Source organism: Cyanistes caeruleus, chromosome 18 (genome assembly GCF_971803275.1).
Source record: "Cyanistes caeruleus chromosome 18, bCyaCae1.hap1.1, whole genome shotgun sequence".
Lineage (NCBI taxonomy): Eukaryota > Metazoa > Chordata > Aves > Passeriformes > Paridae > Cyanistes > Cyanistes caeruleus.
Window position 1 is genome coordinate 10690619 of NC_141718.1, and position 20656 is coordinate 10711274.

The 20656-nt window shown below is 47.9% G+C and overlaps 2 protein-coding genes across 18 annotated transcripts in view; one reads left to right on the forward strand and one right to left on the reverse strand.

The window, feature by feature from the left end:
* LIMK2 (LIM domain kinase 2) overlaps positions 1 to 11977 on the forward strand; it is a 34652-nt gene extending 22675 nt beyond the window's left edge. For 9 of the 17 annotated variants that reach the window (XM_086855653.1, XM_086855648.1, XM_086855654.1 and 6 more), the window contains 8 exons: positions 2267 to 2353; positions 3084 to 3215; positions 3566 to 3622; positions 3804 to 3869; positions 4686 to 4860; positions 6246 to 6301; positions 8093 to 8250; positions 8799 to 10848. In XM_086855653.1, the coding sequence (XP_086711779.1) occupies positions 2267 to 2353; positions 3084 to 3215; positions 3566 to 3622; positions 3804 to 3869; positions 4686 to 4860; positions 6246 to 6301; positions 8093 to 8250; positions 8799 to 8955 (888 nt within the window). In that variant the 3' untranslated portion in view covers positions 8956 to 10848. Of the gene's footprint in view, positions 1 to 2266; positions 2354 to 3083; positions 3216 to 3565; positions 3623 to 3803; positions 3870 to 4685; positions 4861 to 6245; positions 6302 to 8092; positions 8251 to 8798; positions 10849 to 11252 lie in introns of those variants that run through there. The other 8 variants (XR_015277687.1, XR_015277689.1, XR_015277691.1 and 5 more) reach the window with 2 other exon arrangements.
* PIK3IP1 (phosphoinositide-3-kinase interacting protein 1) lies at positions 11619 to 18268 on the reverse strand. The gene is made up of 6 exons (XM_086855682.1): positions 18056 to 18268; positions 17790 to 17906; positions 17588 to 17704; positions 15409 to 15594; positions 15195 to 15273; positions 11619 to 13221 (listed from the first exon to the last, which is right to left on the reverse strand). Exons 1-6 carry the CDS (start codon positions 18114 to 18116, stop codon positions 13014 to 13016), a joined length of 768 nt encoding a protein of 255 aa, XP_086711808.1. The 5' UTR covers positions 18117 to 18268; the 3' UTR covers positions 11619 to 13013.
* Positions 18269 to 20656: the final 2388 nt, after the last annotated feature.

Consider the following 20656-nt stretch of genomic DNA (forward strand, 5'->3'; position numbering starts at 1 on the left):
GGTTTGCTTTGAGTTCCATTTCTGTTTCATTCCCTGACCACGAGTGTCTCTGACTGCAGATGGTTTTGACTTTGTCCCCTTTGAATGTCAGCCTTGGCCACACGTGTTCATCTCCTGAGTCAGATTTAGTACTCCAGAGTGCCGGTCACAGCAGCCTCCTGGGTGAGGTGGGGAGAACAGGGAACAGGCTACACTTCCTCTTACAAGCATCTTTCTTATGCTGAGCTGCATTCAGCTCCCCAGCATTTCTCACCCACCCTTAGTGTGGCACGTTCAGGGGTTTGCTAGGCTGATGTAGCAACCATGTCTGAACCCTGGCACAGCCTGAATGGCTTTTCAGTGTGGGAGTAGTGGTCAGGTCTTGCATGACTCTCACAGTTCTAATCTCAGTCAATAGCAGTTCTCTCGCATTTAAGCTCTCTGATCTTGGCTAAGGGTACTCCAGCAGTTCCTATCCCAGCATTCCTGACAGCATCAGAGGCAACTTCGTCTGCCTTGCTGAGGTTTTGTGAGCTCCTCAGTACTCAGAGTGCAGTCACCAAGGGCTGGGACTTCTCCCTGTACACTGGTATAAAGTTGAGGTGTCCAGCCACCATGTCCATCTCATGCTTCCATGGGAGGTGATGAGCCAGCACTACAAACCCAATGCTTGATCCATACTAATGAGCATATTTCTCTTCTCCTCTGCTCATAGAGAAATAACAGGTGCAGGTAAGTGGAACCTTTGCTCTGTCGCATGCTGTTGTCATCTGTGTCCCAGCAGTTACTGGCACAAAGGCATTTCTTTTCTGCTCAAATTACCCCATGACTATCCTGTTCTGGTGCATGCTCTGGGAGTTCAGTTTGCCCCCATGGAGTTTCATGTGACACCTGTTTCAGTTTTGCTGGTATGTCAGCTTAAGAATTCCACTTAGCCTTGCCTTTGTCTCTTCCACTTCCCTTTACCATTGGGTATTAGATGTCTTTGGCTTTCATATCCCTGGCTGAAACATGCAGTGTTCCCTGGCTCATTATTTGTGTATGGATGCTTGATTTCAGATGGGAGCAGGAGAATATTGTATTCTTGCTGCTGTTGTGTTATTCCATGCACTCACATTCCACCTATGTCAGCTTTGTTATGTCCATGGCTCCAAACAGAACTAGTGTGTCACAGTGTTTGCAAGAGCTCATAAGCTTCCTAAATACTATAACTGGGTCATGTGTTCTGGATTTTAGTTCTAGATGTTTTCTAAAGGACTTTTTTGCCTCCTACCCTTAAAAAAAAAAAAAAAAAAAAAATTCCTTAGGCTTCAGATTGACTGGGTGTGATGCAGCAAGTACTGTATTTGGTCACATAATTCTCCTCTGATCAGAGAGGCAAGGTGGTTGTTTAGCTCCCTGGAGATCTTAGGGAGCCAGAGCTGTCCAAGTTAAGCAAACAAAGAGGAGAGGATTTCCAGGAAAATGTGCTCATAGGAATTTGGACCCTTTCTACTCACTCCTGCACCCCATGCAAGCAAGCCTGAGCTGGTTACAAAAACCTCCATAATACTGCAAAATGCCAGGAACTAGTTGGAGACAGGCAAACAGTTCTTGAGGAACTGGAAATGCTTTCCATGTCAAGAGCCAGGAAATTTATTACCTTATTATGATGGATTTCTTTGTGCTTTCCACTGTTCTAGGACATTCCTTGCAGGTTGAGACACACTGCTCCAAAGGAGCAAGGTAAAATTAACTGCTTCCTACCTTAACTGAACAGCCTGTGCACTCCAGTTCCACTTGCATGGGGATGAGATTCAGATTCTCCATAAAACCAAAGCATTTATAATGCAGTTTTGGGTTGTTTGGTTTGGTTTCTGGTGCAGGTGAACATTGATTCCTTTGCTGATGCAGAATGCAGTTGGTAAAGCCTGTGTGAGAACTGTGAGCATCCTGCTGGACAAATGCATTCCATAAGGGAACTTTGAGGCAGGCAGCAGTGTGGAGGCTTTGGCAGCCTGTGTGCACACTCAGCCCTGTGCTACCCAAACTGAAGCCTTCAGCTCTGGCTCTTGCCATGGTCCTCTGTCAGCTTTAGGTAGTTTCTGTTTCACATACAGCATCTTTGGTGAATTCCAAAAGGAGAAGTTTCACACAGTTTTTGGTAGATCCCTGGGCTCTGAATTTCCTCCCATCTCTATTCTTCTCTGGATGGAGGGGAATGTTAACACTTTTTCAGAAGTTGCAGGAGCATTGGAGCTGTGTATTCTTGAACCTTGCCTGTAGTTGTGGGTTTTGTTTCCACCAGGTGACTCACAAAGCAACAGGAAAGGTGATGGTGATGAAGGAGCTCATTCGTTGTGATGAGGAAACACAGAAGACTTTCTTGACAGAGGTAAGAGGAGGATTTCAAAAAGCTTCTGAGCCAGTAGTGTGGTGGAACTCTCCCATCTTTTCCAGAGAGAGATCCTGCCAGCAGTCTGGCAGGAATGAAGGTGCTGAGGAGGGAGACATTGCATGGGAAAAGCTGACATGAGCTGAATGTTTGCTGCAGTCAAGTGTGACTCACACTGGGCAATAGACATTGCTTCAGCTCCAGTTCATTAATTTTTCAGTGATAAGAGCAGCTTCAGTCAGAGGCAAATTGAGCTGTGCAGTACATAAAGGATTTATCCCTTGAGCCTTCTGCATAAATACAAAGGATGAGGGCTGATATCTGTAAGATATTTAAGACTCATGCTGTATTTAAAGAAAACTATTTTCTTGGTGGCTGCCTACCATGTTTTTCGAAGTCAGATTTAGCTTAAAGGCAGCTCCCTAAACACCTGACACTGCTGTTGTGGCCCTGACACACACAGCACAAGACCCAGTAGCTGCCCTGGAGAGTTTCTCACTCTGAAAAGTTAGCCAGACTCAAGGGTGCTCTCCTTAAAGACTAAGATCAGGTTAATTGCACAGCATGGAAATGAAGATGCAGCAGTTAATTGACTGCCTTAAGGTTGGGGTTTGAGCCTTCTCTGTGATCCCTGAACAGGACTTTGAGCGCTGGAGTGCTTTTCACCACAGAATGGATCTGTCAGGACTTGTTCCACTCACTTTCTGGGGTGGGATGTCTCTGCTTGCAGGTGAAGGTAATGCGCAGCCTGGACCACCCCAATGTGCTGAAGTTCATTGGTGTGCTGTACAAGGACAAGAAGCTGAATCTCCTCACAGAGTACATTGAAGGGGGCACGCTGAAGGACTTCCTCCGCAATGCAGTGAGTATGGGCACCTGGGAGACCTGTACTCAGTGAGTATGGGCACCTGGGAGACCTGTACTCAGTGAGTATGGGCACCTGGGAGACCTGTACTCAGTGAGTATGGGCACCTGGGAGACCTGTACTCAGTGAGCCTGACTGTGCTGATGGTTGTACCAGCCCTATGTACTCGTTATTAGTTTTCCTAATAGGATTCCTAATTCCTTAGGAATTAGCTTTCCTAAGAGGAAGCCTCTTCTTTCTGGGGCTGTACCGTGTGTTGCTGACTGTAAGAGTCCCTGTTGTGAAGGAATTGCTGTCACCAGCTGGCTGGTAAGATGGTCCCTGACCATTGAGGATTTGTCTTTCAGGACCCATTCCCCTGGCAGCAGAAGGTCAGCTTTGCCAAAGGGATTGCCTCTGGAATGGTGAGTTGGACTGCTGCTCTGTTGCTTCATAACAGATCATACTCTGGGGTCAGGGTTAGTGCTTTCAGGAGGGTGGTGTATATGGGGCTGTGGATGCTGTCTGACTACTGGAGTTGGATTGTTGAGTCTGTAAATGCTCAACTGGGAACCCCTAACACCAGCTTTTCTCCTTCTGTTCCAGGCTTACTTGCACTCCATGTGCATCATTCACAGAGACCTGAATTCACACAATTGCCTGATCAAGCTGGTGAGTTACACCTAAGTTCTCACAGCATGCTGCTCCTCTCCTTGGCATCCTCCTCTCTTGGTTTTCTCCGCATGATGTTCCCTCGTTTGTCAGGGTAGAACTGATTTCAGAGAGGCTTTGTGCCCCAAGCAAAGGAGCTTTATTCTGACACAGGATTTTCCAGACTGATCTGGCTTTCACTGTTTCTGTGTTCTGTTCTTTTACTACCCTTCCTCTGCTCAAAACTCCTGTAAGAGTCACCTTCTCAGAGTTAGTACAGCTCTGTTCTTTATCTCAACTATAAGATGTTCTTTGTAGCTGTTTTTGGTTTTTTAGCCACTTGATGACTTTTATTGGCACTCAGGATTCAGACAAGTGTGTAGGTGTGTGCACATGGGTGTTTTCTCTTTTTCTTTTTTTTTTTTTTTTTTTTAAATGCTGAGTTGCCAGATTTTTGTGTAGTTTCATTCCTTCATTCCCTCAAGCCCTTTTTTCGCTTGACTTCAGACTTCAGACAACCTAGGATGAAACTATAAGTTAATTCCTGACCAGGTAAAACAGGAAGATCTAAAAGGAAAGGTCCAGGTCAAGTGTAGCCAAATTGATGGGATAAGTGCTAGCAACCACTAACTAGGAAATAAGATGATGAAGGGAGGAAGTGATGAGTTGGGATCACGAACTGGGTGTCTTACACCTGTCTGGACATCTTGCTATGCTCATGTGTCTGCAGGAAACCTGCATAGTTGCACTTAGACTGCAGTTGGTATTGAACAGGAATTGCAGCCTCTTTGCTCCTAAAAGGAGTAATCAGTGGCTTGTACTAAATCCCCTGTGCAGGATAAGACAGTGGTGGTGGCTGACTTCGGTCTGTCTCGGCTGATTGTGGAGGAGAGGAAGAAGCCCACGTTGGAGAAGCCATCTGCCAAGAAACGGACGCTGCGCAAGAGCGACAGGAAGAAGCGCTACACGGTGGTTGGGAACCCGTACTGGATGGCCCCAGAGATGCTGAATGGTAAGAGTCCAGCAGCAGGGAGAAGGCAAGGAGGAAGCCTGAGACAGGGTACTGAGGTGACAGGATTACTGAAATTTTCTGTGCCACAGTAACAGCCAAACCTTTCAGAGTCTGTGGTTTTAGACCTGCTAAGGTGGAAGCTTTTTTATACACACAGAGGCCATAGGTGCAGTCCTGCAGTACCTGACCTGGTAAGCCTTTGTACCAGCCCAGGTAATGTTTCTGGCTTGACAACAGGATTCTTCAGGAGGGCAATGGAAGTAAACTTGCTACAATCCAAATAAAAGGGAAGACAAAAGAGGCTTGAGATAAAACTGAACCCAAGATGAAGTTTTGTTATAGCCTCATGCTTTGGAACTGCCCCATGAAACAGGGAATCATTACTCTCCAGGATGAGGTGTTTACATGTGCTGTTGCATAGATCTAGGCAGAGGCCATCTGCTGCCAGGTTTGCTGAAGCCTCAGGATTCAGTTGGGAGTTGTCCAAATGTAGGGAAGTCTGGGTTTTGACATGCAGCCCTCAGCTACATTAAGGTTGAGCTGAGATCCTTAGAGGAAAAGCTGCCCCTGCAGGAGTTGAGGTGAGGGTGAAATACAGTGGATACAATTTCCTTGTAACAAACAGGTCTCTCTGACCAGGTTGGGCAGGCTGAGATATCAGCACTGACCAGCACAGTCTACTTGGGAAGGGAGGACTGGGCTCCTCTTCCCCAGCTCAGTTTCTCCATGTTGCTTTCTTGTGCACCATTCTGTTTGCCTTTCCTCAAGGCCTCCAGCCCTAAAGGAGTCTGAAGCTGTTTCTCAGAGTTTGTCTCAGTCCTGGCATTTGTGAAGAGAACAGCAAAAGCATAGTCTGACATCACCTCTGAAAGCAAGGCTGTTTACCAGCTACTGGCTTGGGAGGGGCGTGTCTGTAAGCAGAGCATGGCATGCTGGAGCCTGCCAGCTTTCCCAGGATCAAAGTGCTGCCGGTGTGTAATTTATTATCTCTGCAGTCACTGCAGCAGGGACTCGCTGGCTGCTGCGGAAGCTGAGCTGAGAGCTGGCTCCATGCATTACAGAGATGCACAAGAACAGCAATCAATGGAAATGAGCAGAAGCTTTCCACAGTCATCCTTAGCATTTGCTCAGACTTAACACAGTGTTGTCCTGTAATTCCCAAGTACAAGAGAGAAGCAAGCTTAAAATCTGTAATGGCAATGTAATGCACTTGGTCTATACAGATTTTGGGGTGACTAACCCTGCTCAGGTTTAAGCCTTGCTTTGTCTCCTGTTTTAGGGCCCTCCAGGGGATAGTTTTAGTTAATTTTTGTACTGGCAGCTCCTGAAATAGCTGGATGGGTAACTCTCTCTTTACAGAACTGAATGTCTCATGTTTCCTACAGGACAGAGCTACGATGAGATGGTGGACATTTTTTCATTTGGGATTGTTCTCTGTGAGGTAAGATGAGGACATTACATGGCATCTTTAATGGACCTTGTCCCCATCTCTGTGCACACATGCTGTCACCCGGATCTCTGCATCTGAGTGTGCAACCTGTGACCTAACAGCACATTATTAGTGAATTAGACTGGGAGAACAAGCTTACCCTGTCTCTGGTTCCTCAAGGAAGATAACTGTCTTGTAGTTTTCTGGTCCTGGTTTCTTCCTAGACTGAAAGAAGCTGTAAAAAAGTTATCAGGTTCTGACTGAGCCTGGTATCCATTTGAAAGTACATATATTCCCTAGAACTGCAATCCTTTTTTCTTTTTCTGCCTCATTAAAGGAACAATCAGCTGCATAATCTCAGCAAATTCAGAGCCTCCACTGGGGATGGCACTTAACTTCAAAGAAGTGGAAACAAAAACCTCTTTGCAGGTCGATTAATGAAGCTTGCACCCTGAAGTCTGTTGGCTTAGTTTATTTCTGAGCCAATGCAGAATCTGACTGTTATATCAGGCTTTTCTATCTGCAGAACAAAAAGCAGCACTTGAAAGCTGCAAGGTATTTTCATTTTAAAAGGTGGGTATGACAGTGGAAATACAGATGAAAAGCAGGGTGTTATGTGTAGCACAGCAGTTGCAGGAACACCAGGAGAGCAGAGTTTCATTTTCAGTGTTTGGATGAAGGGGACAAAGAAAATGTCTGTGCATAAATCTTTGTGGCCTCATCTGGAGCTCTGTTTACACTGGTCCCTCCTCTCAGAGAATGTTGTGGTTGTGAGTGATGGATTTAGGAACTTGAAAAATCTGTATGTGGGATTAAAACAATTGTTCTATCTAGAAAAAAAGACATATAAAAGGGTAGTGGCATATGAACATTCTCCTTGTCACCAAAACAATGATGCTAAAAAAAAAATTAAAATTAAACACTCAGATAAGGAAATAAACCTGCCAAAATACATAATGGGTGTTTCTGTCTAGTTACAGGATGTGGCTGTCCTGCTGAGTTATTGGCATAGAAAAGCCTGGGTGGTTATAAATAACACCCTTTCTCTGATACCCAGTGAGGCCTTAAACCTAATAGTCTGTCCATGTGAAAGTTTGTATTGACCTTGTGAGTCTAGCTCACCCCACAGCTCTCTAAGGGCTCCTTCCCTCCCACATTTGTGCTGGAGGTGGTGAGCACTGGGGCAATGCTCAGGCAAGACTTCCTTGTCCACCCAGCTCTTTTATGGCTCTCCTTTACTGCAGCCTCCTGGGTGTCAGTAATGGTTGTTCTTTTCTGTCCCAGCCCTCTGGCTGTGGTGATGGTTGAATCTGTCACTGGCAGAACAATTCAGAGGTGCTTTTGGCTTCCCAGTGTTGTTTAGGACAGGCTCTGTACCAAGGGGCTTTGCCTATGGTGTGGTAAGATGGTTAGAGAAGGAAGGGATGGGATGGTGATGAAGATTGCCTTGATTACCTGCAATCAGGAGGGGCTGCATCATCCCCAGCTGCAAGACACTGTGGAGCTCCCTGAGAGGGGCACATCATGCTGTGTCTTCTGGGAAAGAGACCCTGGGTAGGAGGAGAAGGCATCCGGGACTTCCTCCACAGCCATGGACACATCAGGAGATCTTGAAAAAGTTTCCAGTGAAGTTTGTCTGCACATACTGCCATGAGCTAAAGGCTTCATTGGAAAGGAAGAACAGTGTTTCTGTTCTCTCCACCATAATACTTTGAAGGAGCCCTTGCCTGATGCAGAAGTTCCCTGTTTGTTAACACTCTAGAACTGTTGCAGTATTTAAGTGCTTTTCTCATTTTTCCCTAGATCATAGGCCAGGTTTATGCTGACCCAGACTGTCTCCCACGCACACTGGATTTTGGCCTTAATGTCAAGCTGTTCTGGGAGAAGTTTGTTCCTGCTGATTGTCCTCCAGCCTTTTTCCCTCTGGCTGCTATTTGCTGCAGACTGGAACCAGAGAGCAGGTAGGTTTGGGGTCTGGAAGACTTCCCTTTGGAAGCCTGCAGGATGTGTCTGTATTCCCATAGTGGAACTGCTCTGCACAGAGGGCAGTTCCAGCCTTCTATGGGAATGTTCAAAGGCTTCCATGAGTGAGAGACTTCAGACTCAGCTGTGTGGGAGAGAGACTGCTGTATGGTGGAGATGTATGAACAATTCCAAGACAGAGTAAAGGAGGAATGATTGTTCAGGATTTCTGAGGTTCAAAGAGTTGGGGCGGACTTTGACAGTAAGGTAAACACTTAATTTGATTTCAGTTATGAAACTTGTAGCTTCAGAACAGTGTTGCTGCCAAGTAGGTTCCAAAGAGCCAGACCTCCCTGGTCACTCACTGGCTATAAAAATGGGTAGCCCAGAGAAATGAGGGCTTTGCAGTCTTGGAAGCTGAATGGGGAGGAAATTATGGCCCTGTTCACCACTCTGTACAGGGACCCGGATGGACAACTAGCTCAACCTTTCCAGATGCTGTTCCACTTCCCCTTTCCTACTCATGTTTCCTCACTGCTGCTTCTAGGCCCCCTTTTTCCAAGCTGGAAGACTCCTTTGAAGCTCTCTCTCTGTACCTGGGAGAACTTGCCATCCCCCTTCCATCTGAGCTGGAGGAGCTGGACCACAATGTGAGTGTGCAGTATGGACTGAACCGTGACAAGCTACCTGAAAACACAACCTAGTCTGCTCGTCCTGCTGCCTGCATCACTTCCATTGGAGCTGGGATGAGCGTCAGGGAGGGAGATGCACTTCAGCCACTTCCAGGGCATTAACGGGGCACCACACTGTGCATCTGCTGCACTGCCTCTCTCTCCCCACCCAGCTTCCCTCCTCTTGGATATCCTGATTCACTGTGGATTTCTGGCATGTTTCAGAAGCAAAAAGGACCATCTCCTGCCAGCTGCACCTAGGAAAGCCTCTGAACACTATATTTCTGGCTTGAGAAATACTTCTCTGGCCTTTTCAGGCTTCTTTACTGTGGTGCCTTAGAACTTGGCTGCAAGCTGTGAAGCCACCCTGGCCTGTCTGCCAGGGAGGGAGTTGCTATAGGAGACTCTCCTAGGTAAGGACCAGCACTTCTGGAACAGCTTCTCCCACTGACTGCGCTGCCCAGAAAGCTGGGGAAATCGGACATCCAGCAGCATGTCCCACCACGACAGCCCATGTATGTATTTGCATGTGTTTCCCAGAACAACCCACTGAGATTTTGGCCTCTGACATGCATCAGAGGAAGGAGTAAAAAGCCCCAGGAGTTGGGCAGCTCTCCTGAAATACCTTGTCTATGGGGAAGCACATACGAATTGTTGTTTTGGTTTTGTGGGCTTTTATTCTTTCTCTGTCTCTGAATACCTCCAAAAGCCTGCCTAGAAACACTAAGACTGAGCTCTGCTTGCCCCTCCTGATGGCAAATGAGGCAGGCAGCAAATGAGCCACTGGAGCCACTGGAGACCCTGCGCCTGCAGTGAATTTGCCTGCCCAAAACCTTAACCTGAGTGAAAGTATTTGAACCTGAATGTGTAGTTCTGCACTAGGCACTGAGTGTGGACATTCCTGAGTGCTTGAGCTCTTGGCCTGTGGATGTGAGGTGATAGAAATGGCGGCAGAAGGTGCTTGTCAGAAAGCCAAAGGTTTGAAGTGGCTCAGACCTTGGGCATGGACAATGGCAAAAGGGGACTTGCCCAAGGTTAATTAAAGGATGGACTTGTCATGAATAGAAAAGTGATGGAGAAATGTCCCATCCTCCCTGGAGTGGCAGCTGGAGAACTAATAATTCAGTTGCCACTACCTCATCCTTTCCTGCAGACTGTGCAAGTTGCTCCCTTTGAAGGTCCTTCTTGCAGCTGCTGCTGCAGCACCTGAGCTGATTCTCCAAACAGAATTTTTCCTCAGGGTCATTCCATGCTCTGGGGGGGAAAAAAATGGTCTTGGAGTCATTGGGAGGTGGGTAGAGGTATATTTTCTTCCAGTACTTCTCTTCTTCCTCCCTTGGTGGAGGGAGAAGGAAGAAAGCTACTGCTGCAGTAGCTCACGTGGTTGGCAGAACTGAAAAAAAATCTGTATCAAGTTCTGCTCGTCACACAGACATCACGGTTTAACTGGATTTTTAGTGTGCTCCTTTTTCCCTCCTCCTCCCTTCAGCATGGAGGTGGGGAATGGGTGTTAGTCTTTGCTGATTATTCAGTTTCCTCCCCCTACCCATGAGTTTAAAGTATTATGTAAATCAACATGGGACCAGCCATCACCTGACATCAGGTATGCAAGGGGGGTGTTTTTAATCTGTGTAGTGGTGTTTTAGAAACACTGGGGACTCCCTGTGCTGTGATTCAGGCAGGAGCCTCTCTAAACTGGGTCCAGTGGATCCAGGATTGTTAATAGGATTTGCCCTTTCATTCCCCCTCCCAGGCTGGTTTGTGAGGGGACCCCTGAAGGGAGAGTCCTGGCTGATGTGTGGGTGGGGTTTATGAACTGTGATTTGCACAGCTCCACGTTCTAACTAAATTAAAAAGCAGTAACTGTATGCTATTGAGAACAAGATTTTGTGGTCTCTGTTAAATAAAGCCGGAAGCTGTAACTTTCTCAGGTTTCTATTGTAGTCACAAAATGGCAACATCAAAACTGCCCAGATGAGGTACCATCTAGAACACCCTTTTTGAGTCAGTGAGCTCTGCCACATTCACAGAACTGCAGAAATCACAGTGCAGTGCTCTGTAGGACTGTTTACCTGGAATGAGGGAAAGGGAAGAAGTTAAGTTCTGTTCATTCATTGGTTGGTTTTTAAGGGTGGACCAGAGTCAGCAGATCATGGAGTCTCTCTCCATTTTCCTTTTCTAACCCAGGGATAAAAATACAGCCTGTCCTTGGAAATGTCTCATTCTGAAATATGTAGTTCAGGGGACATTTGTGTTAAGAGAACAACTGAACCAAGATGCTGGCTCTGGTAATACCTCCTGTAACCTGCTGTGCTCTGTCTCCATTGCAGCTCTCAAGGGATGGAGCTGCTGTTGAGCAGCACCAAAGCAGAACTGACCCAGGTCAGCACAGGATGGGGCTGTAACCAAGAGTGTGTTCCTATGGGCCAGCCTGCTGAGTCACCCACAGCTCACACCCCCACAGCTGCTTTTCAGGAACAGTGTCCCAGTCCAAGAACAGCTGCTGGCAGCAGGGAGACAAGCTCCATGCCCCTTGTCAGTGCTGGTGAGTGCAGGCACTGCTTGTAGGAATTTACCTTTGGGCCTAGCAAACTGAAGTGGCATCTTCCCTTCTCCTCAGTTCAAAGTCTGAAACAAGGCAAAGGATGCTGCTCTGGCAGGAGGAATACACAGATGAGCCACAGTCCACACATGTCTACAGAGCATTCTTCTTTTAAGCTTTAATACAAGGTAGCACAGTCTGCACCTTCTCATAATGAGGTATTTAAAACATTTTACAAAGAAATGGTATTCAAAGGCATTTAAAAATAAAATATTTCCCTTTTCTGAATCAAACATTAACACTAAAACCCCTGTTGCCAAGTGCTGCTCCCTTTTAGGCCCACAGCTATAAAGCAGATGGCTGGAAAACACTTGAATGGCTTGAATCCCCTGAAGCGGGGACAGATGTTTCCCTGAACTGGCCTTGCATTGCTGCCATTAGGGAGACACTGCAGCAACCATCCCTTCCAAACCCCCTGAAATGCTAATAAAAGTTGTTACAAAACCTCTCTAATAGGACCAGGCTCTGTAAGTAAGTAGTCTTGCTGCACAAGCTGAGTGTGACAGAGGCTGGGCCAGGAGCCACGCCAGAACTTCAGTATCTTGCAGAGCAGCTGCCCTGTTCTGCCCTTAGAGCCAGAACTGCTGCAGTGTGATCAGGGTGACCTCCACAGCTTGGCCACTCTGTCCAGCACTGGCTCTGTAGGAAGCCAAGGGAGTTCAAAAGAGGATGTTATCTATCCTCAGTGTTTAACCTGCTGTAAGTAACTGAAGGGCAGTTTGTTTTCTTCACTCCACAACTATCTACCACTCACCCTTGCCTTCCTGATCTGTGTAAATGAGCAGGAGGCACAGACAGACCCCCTGACATCTATAACTGTGGCTGTGCATGTAGCACCACAGGGGAATGGAGAAGTGGCCTCAGCCCTGGAAGACCTGGATTTGACAAGAGCTTGAGGAGAGCACTGGGGCTAAACATACTGCTTCTGGCCAAAGACATCCCTCAAATAAGCTCTTCCTTGGAAAAAAACCTGATCCAGTAGCAGGATTCTGGACAGTGCTTCCAGCTCTCAGCCACTAAAGCAAAAAAGGCAGGAACTAAGAGTGTAATTACCTAGCTAAATCTGACATAAAGCTCCCCTCAGTCCCTGCAGTACTGTTCTCTCCTGAGGTTCCAGGCTGAAACTTAAGTAACAGTGCACACCGTTAAATAGGAAAAGAAGAGAAAAAGAGGAAGCCACAACCACACTCCGGGCTATGGGATCTGGCCAGTTGTAAGCCTAGCCCATCATCCCCCCCAGCTCCTTGGCACACCATGGAGATAGGTGGGAGGAAGCAGCAGGGTCCAGCACACCAGTCCCCAGCTGGTCATGCACTGAATGGTGCCCCACAAAGAGATGATGAATAGCCCATTGTTCTGTTCCTCTGCATCACCTTCATCCGGCGTTCATCAAAAAGAAAACAAAATAGAAATGAACACACGCAACCCCTGCACTCACAGTGGGAAGCTGGAGGCTTTGCTCAGCCTGTAGTGCTCCTGCCTGAGCTGCTCAGGCACCAGGAGTCCCTGCCTGCCCCATGAGGGGGCCGCTGCCGTCCCGCGTGTCCTCCACGGGTGTCTGGTTGGTGTGCACCACAATGGTGTTCTCATCCACGAGCTCGCACGTGGGGTTGGTAAATGCAGACAGGGGCAGCGTGATGCGCTGCATTTCACGCTCATAAACCTTCTGTTCGTGCTTCTCCTTCAGGTCTTTACCCCTGCATTAAAAAAAACAAAATATACACATGGAGTGAGTGCTGCTGCTTGAAGGGACGGATTCAGTAAAGCTGATAGAGTAGAGAAGAAGGGACTCTGCTCTTTAAGATAAACAAAGGTTTTGGCTGCATGCAAAGGGCCAGAAATATTCCCCACTGTAAGCAGAGGACCACAGCTGAGCATCTTTGAAAGACAAGCCAAGTGAAGTCCATCCCTGTCTCAAACTGGCCTGTTCACTGACATTGCTGCTAATAAATTACTGTAAAGCCAGGCCCCTCCTTCAAACCACGAAGCTGCCATATGTTTCCTTATCCTTTACAGTCCCACAGCACTGCCTGGTGCAGGCCCAGGGGAGAAGTGAGACAGCACAGAGGCCACTGCTGTGGAAAGGAGCTTCTGTAACCTGCTTCATCTGAAACAAATGCTGATGGTGGTGACAGCTTCTGCCTTTTGTTGCAGCAAATTAAGCTGTCCAGAAAGTATTAAAACTGACTTCAGAGCTGGCCTCACCTTCTGTCACTGTAGCTATAACAGCTTAATGCCACAACCAGCTCCTCAAACCCACCTCAGTCTCCTGCCTGTTGCTAAGGGAAGGAACACCTCTGTAATTTGTGCTGCAGAAGAACTGCCTTGCTTTAAAAATGGATTTGGCATTAATAGCATGTTGTCTCCAGAAGAGTTATGTATATCAAAAACTACTAAACCCATTAAAGGTTTCTCACCACACCTACTACCCAAACCTGCCAGCTTGCACATGCAATTTTGAGATCAAGGCAAGGAGGGGGACAGTAAACCTGCACTACAGCCCTGCTGTGAGCTCTCTGTGACTGGAGAAACAAAACTGCATTTGGACAAAGCCCAGCACTGGTCTATTGCTTCCTCTGGCTGAGGATAGGAGAGAGGTGGGACAGGCACCACTCACTCCTCCTGAGGCTCGTGATCTCGAGCAGGCAAAGCTGCTGGGGTTTCCTGTCAGCGTTTTGGCTGCTTTTCAAAGCTGCCTACAAGCGTGCAGCAGTGGCTGCCGTTCCTGCCAGCACACAAGACAGCATTCTCTGAAGTGACACCTCAAATCACATTCCTCGACAAGCAGCGCTCTGTGTTTTGCCCCTTATGTAACACTCCTCCCTCTGCTTTTTTTCTATCAGCATTTATTATAAACACTTACATAAGGACATGTCCCAGCTTGGGAAAGGGCTCCTTCTGCTTGGTTGTGTCAGACTGTTGTCAAACAGCCAAAACATAGAACAAACCCTCCCAGAGGAGGGAGCCTGGCCCTTTGCTTGCTGCAGTGACAATCACTGCTATTTGTTAATCGTGCCCTCTCTTACAACTAAGCAGCTTTCTACTGCCACTACCCTCAAATGCTGCTGAGCTACAGAAACATTTCTGTCCAACAGAGTGAAGTGCCTGAAAATATAGTAACTGAAGTCCAAATCAAAACTGACCTTAAAATATACAGGAACTTTGCTAAAATTAACTTTGACCAAAAAAAAATGTGCTACCTGCTAGTCAGCTTCATAGGATACAATGCATGAATAGCAAAATAAAATTTGCCAATTGTTTTTCTTCTAAAGATAGACTAGAGAAATCAGGGGAACAGGTGGCCTGCTAGAAGGATTGTTCTTTTTCTGATCAAAAGAAACTTCCTGTGAGGGCACCTGGGATCTGCTCTTTCCAGTTCTGACAAAATCCAGCTCCTCTAGATACATCTGAAAAAGCCGCATCAAGATGCACACGCACACAAAAATATTAAAGAGGGAAATTTGAAACTTTAAGTGAGACAGAATATCATAATAATGGCAGAAATCAGAGAGCAGAATTAACTCTTCAGTAGTTCTTTCCTCAGTGTGACAAGCAAACTTGCTCAATGTGCCATTACCAAATATATGCTTCTCTCCCATTTCCTTGGGATCTGGTGCTCTGACATTCCTGTCTATATACACCAGTTTTTGAACACAAAACAGCCACTTACCTCTTATAGATGTATCCCAGGACAATGCCAGCCCCGATGGCAATGATTATCACCATCATGATCAGCCCCAGCACATAACCTGTGAAAAGAGAAAAAAAAAGAGCCTAAATTAGAGGTAGCAGATCCAGCTATAATGTTGCTTTCAGAGCCTCAAAACAGGTCTGTCTTGCCAGAAATACAGGAATGGATCCATCACGTGATTCTGGGTTTGTACCTAGTGTCCCTAAGTCCTTCTTTTCTTTGGAGTTCATCTGTACTCTCTGACTGATGCCAATGACGGGCTGCACCGCGGCTGCCTCGCTCCGGGAGGGCAAGGTATCAGCTGGTTCAAACACCTGCTCATCCTCCTGGGAAGTACCAACTTCTGCTGTAGGCACTGGGGCTGTGGTAGCTGTAGCATCTGTTGAGAGTGGGGAAAAAAATATATATATACACAACATACCAAGCATTTATGAGTGCTTCAAAACAACATGTGCCTTGGGAGTGAGACAGCTCTAGACTGGTATCACTGAACTGCCTTCAAAGCACCCTGAAAAACACTTGTTTCCCCTTAAGTTGTTGCCAGAAATTCTACCAAAGCAGACGAGAAATGTACTCCTTCCCCCACTTTCCTCTGACGTGAACCTATTTAACTAAGAGTCCAAGGCACCACCACAGATGAGAGAAGTCAGACAGCAGAAAGAAACCCAGGTTCAGGGAGTGAGTCCAGAGGATGCACAATGACTTCATTTAGTGTATAGATCGATATCCAGGCTGCAGCTTCAATCATGCTGAACAGATGTGAACAAGATTATGAGAATCTCCATCCCAAATCTCCCAGGAGCCTATTTATCTCTCTTCTGCCTCAATCTTCCTGACACAGAAAGTTTGACAGGAGACTCCAGCTGGTATGAAAACAACCTGGGGATATGCTTCCCTGGCCCCTCTTTGCAGTGGTGTACTAAACTCTGATAGTCTGGGATACCATTGGACAGGCTAAGTCAGAGCAGCCCTCAGGCAGCACAGCCACTAAGGACAAGCTCCTCCTCAGCCAAGGCCTCGAAAAAGCACCCAAGGATACAGGTCCCTTCCCACCCCTGTTTTTTATCAATGCTCTTTCTAGTCAACAGCATTGAAAGATTTTCAAGGTAGCTCCTTCTCTCCTGACATAGTTTAAATGGAAGCTGGAGCACTATAAAAGCTGTGACAGCAGGCAAGAAAGGCAAGAAAGTAGGTATCTATTTCCTGTTCTACACAACCCCCTCCTTTTTGGAGATGATATTCACAGTATGCATCCACACCTGAAAACTCACTCCACCTGCATGTCTCCCCACAGCAGGCAGTAACTCCATGTGGATTTTCTATCTGCAGCCATTTTGAATCCTCAGTGGAATGTGAAATGGAAGTAACAGAAGGGAGTCAGAGACAGGAAATCAGGGGTCCTGCACAGTAACTTCACGTAGGGTCAGCCAGGACAACTGAACTAATCTGAACTGTTGGGCCATGAAGAGGTCCCCACCCTGAGACACAAAAATATGAAACCTATTAAATATGCAAATGGCTGAAACGTCAGAAAACTCTTCTGAACCTAAAGCTGCAAGAGTGTTTTGAGTAAGGATCTTGGCAGCAGAACTTTTTTTTTTCTTCATCTTCAGTGAAAAGAAGGCAAAGTGAAAAAGAGCAAAGTGAAAAAAAGGGGAGGGCGTATGGGCGTGGGAAAAGTATTTACATTCAAGGAGAGCAGTCTCGAGGGATAGTGGTGTGAGTAAATCTTGCAGGGCTCAGAAAGTAGTAAACAGTTCAAAAAACGCCAAGTGGTTACTCTGGTGTCAGTCAATACTGACACCTCCTCTCCCTGAAATAGGCTTCAGCTACCGTTCTTTTGGCAAACTGTTTCTCACTGTGACTATCCAGGAGGATGCCAGTGTTTCCACTTCTCACTGTCCTCCCTTCTAGTTCTCATTTTTTCCGCGTTCTTCCCCTGCACCCCACACTCAAATTCCCACTGGCAATCCTTTAACAGCAGGAAGCTTCTTTAGTCAGCCGTAACATGCCCCACAGCAACAGTCTACCCACAGCTCAGCAGCCCCTAGATGTCCAGACCTCAGCCTTTTGCAACACGGCTAGAGAGCGCTATAGTGATAAGTGAATTACGGGGGAGTGGGGGCTTTTCACAGGCCTCTTCTGGCACTAATGGAAAAGCTCTAGGGGCGGAGCACGGCATAGCTGGGAGGCAGATGTGCACACACAGGCGGGGGCTGGAGGGGAGCCCTGGGTACGCGATGTTTCCGAGGGAGGTGCTGGCGTAGCCCGGGCTTGTTTGTGCTCAGGGGGGACCCCACCCTGGTGACAAAGCAAGCCCCCCGCAGCAGGGAGGCCAGGAAGAGAGGGGGGCCGGCGGCGGCCGCTCTTACCTGAGCACTGGGCGATGTCGCAGGATCGCCGCTCGGGGATCCCGGTAGCGCCTTGGATGTAGCACCAGGGCGCGGCGTCCCCGTCGGGGTTCCTGCAGCTGTTGTGGTCCTCATCGACTGCTAGGGAGCAGCGGGGCCGTCAGCGCGGCCGCGGCTCCCTCCGCTCCCCCGAGAGCCCCCCCGGCGCGTCCCCCGGACCCACCTGCCGGGAGCGCGGCGCCGGGGCCGCTCCGCACCGTCAGCCAGTTGAGGCACGGGGCGCCGCCGGAGGCCACTTGCCGGCTGCCGCGGTAGGACGCGCCGTTGCCGCGGAGGCACTCTGCGGAGAGACGAGCCGAGCCTTGCGGGCGGCCCGGGCAGCCCCCGCCGCTCCGAGCCGCTCCCCAGCACGGCCCCCGCCTTCCCCGCGGGGGTGTTCCCCCTCCCGAGACCGGCCTTTGTCCCCCACAAAGCCGGGCCGCCACTCACCCTCGGCGCCGCGGGCGGCCCCCAGCAGCAGCGAGCCCAGCAGCAGCACGGCGCGCAGCATCCTCGGCGCGGAGGGCGAGGAGCCGCCGGCAGCCCGGCCGCGCAGCTCGGCTCGGCTCCGCTCGGCGCCGCGGCGAGACCTGCCCCGGCGCTCCCCTCCCCGGTAAACAACCGCCGGGCTGCGCTTCCCCCCCCGCCCCGCAGCCGCCGCCGGGTCCTAACGCTGCCGCCGCCGCCCGCCCGCCCCCAGGAGGGGAAGGGGCGGCTGCCGCGGGGCAGGGCTGGGGCAGCCGGGAACCTGCAGAGGGTCCTTGGCCCCGGGACCGAGCACGGCGCTGGGTGCTCGCTGCCGCGGGGCTCTCTGGCTCGAGAACTCCGCGTCCCTGTGCTTTTCTCCTACAGTCGCAGGAAAAGTCTTAGACCAGAAGAGGAGACTTTCCACACGGAACTACGCTTGAACCACTGCCTGTGGCAGGAAAAGTGTTTATCTTCAGAGACCTAAAACTGCTCTCCCTCCTAGAGGATTACCACGAAGGACTAAATCCTGCTGTCCTTATTCTGCCTTTGGATTCCCTTTTAGCTCTAAAGAGAAGTTGTGGGGGTTACACACTGCCACGGAGGCTGTGCACCTCCACCTTAAAGGAGTTTATATTCTTGCCTCTGCTAATCCATTACTTCTCACTGACTCCGTGTACTTACTCTAAGAGCTGTGCCTGCTTATAGAAAAAAAACCAAGGTAAACGGCAGGAAGATGGTTTAGAGTAGTTGTATTGCAGGCATCCAGCCACTGTGATAAAGCCTCTCTGCAGACATTTCACACAGCTTACAATAGATACTTCTGTTTCTGAACATGCCAAGGGATTCAGACAGTGCAGTTCCAGTGCCTGTACACAAGCATCTGGAGTCCTCAGCACTGTTTCTATTTTACACCAGTGAAAAGCAAGCCACTGAATAGCTGGGCCTGTTCAACAGTGAACTTGCAAAGGCAGCCTGGGCAACTGATGGGTTTGTAGCCAAGGCACAGGCCTGCAGTACAAGGTGCTATTTCTGGCTTTCCCACAGAGTTCTTCCTGACCTTGGCCAACCTGTCTGCTTCACTTCTTTGTGCTTTCCCTTTCTGTTACATTTTTTTTTGAGGTACAATCAAACCTTCCTTCTTAGAATAGGACAGGGAAGTTCCCTTCTTTTAAAGTTTTTTGAAATCACATGGAAACCACTGAACACATAAGAAGTATTTCTATGCCAGGAAAGCTGCTTCAGTGTTTGATGAATCACTTTTTAAGGCAGTCCTGGCTGGAGCAGTGGTCTTTCCCTTCCACTCCCAGATGTTTCCATCCTGGCAGTGCTCTCTGTCAGGCTGCTGCAGGTAATTGTATAACAAACTTGTGCAAGGTTCTGGCCTAACCCAACTTTTGCTCCTTTTTCACCAGGTCATGAACACTTTAAGCCCTTTACAGCCAGGTCACCTGCTGCATCCAGTCCACAAAAACATAGATGTACCAGCATGATAGATGGGTAACGAGGGAACTGGTCAATTAAGCAGCTCTACCGCCAAGTATGAAACCACAGGTCTTAGCATTCATTTGTGTGACTCACGCTTTAACAACATGATTTACCACTACAGAAAATTTAGTTTAGTAATGTCAGATTAAAAAAAAATGGTTGCAAAAAATCAAAACAGGAAACCAAAAACCAACCATATGTGCCAGTGCTACTGACATCACCAGCTAAGATGCAGCCTTTGTGCCATTATACTCATTGTCTGCACAGACACCCTGTTACTGCATTCCTAATGCTCTCCAGTTACTCTCTGTAAAGGCAACGCTAACTGGAGTCAGCAAGAATTTTTAATAAGGGCTATTCAATCAAGCTGCCTGTTTGCAATAGCTCTTCATCACAGATTTTATGGGACAAATTCCATTCAGCAGAAAGTGCAAGGCCACACATGCATCCAGAGGCACTGCCTGTCTAAAACTGCAGATGGACTGCCAACCTGCACAATTAATTTATTTTTGCTCATTTCATGATACTAATGCTTCCATGTCACCCAGCACATAAAGCACCTCCTTCTGTACAAACTGATCCAAGAACTGCAGTAATCTCTGTGGAAACAAATCTCAGACCTTCTTAGCTCTCTCTCCTACTATGGAGCAAGATAAATTTGCACTTCTCATTATACCCAGCCAAGTTCCAGCAAACAATTTGAGTTTCTAGTCCACAGAAGGACAATGAGGAATCTGGGAGAAATGCAAAAACCTTCACATTAATGGTAAAGATCAAAGTCTTTCCCACAACTGACTTCTAAGCATAATTTTTTCTTTCATCTCTAGCTTTCTCCAGGATGAGGGAAGATTTATGCCTGGCAGTTTCACAGAGTTAAGTTTAATAGGATGCCAGGTGGCAGCTGTCAGAGGCAGACTCAATTGCTCTTTCTGCTGCTTGGGAATGGGTTTGCTCTTCTTATTACACTTTTAGAGATTAAACATGACATTATTTCCTAGGACTTGATTTTAAACTACCCAAACTATAAGTAAGTTAATAGCTTTGCAACTACTACTTCACATAGTTTACACTTAGACATCTGTAGGTATATACACGTAC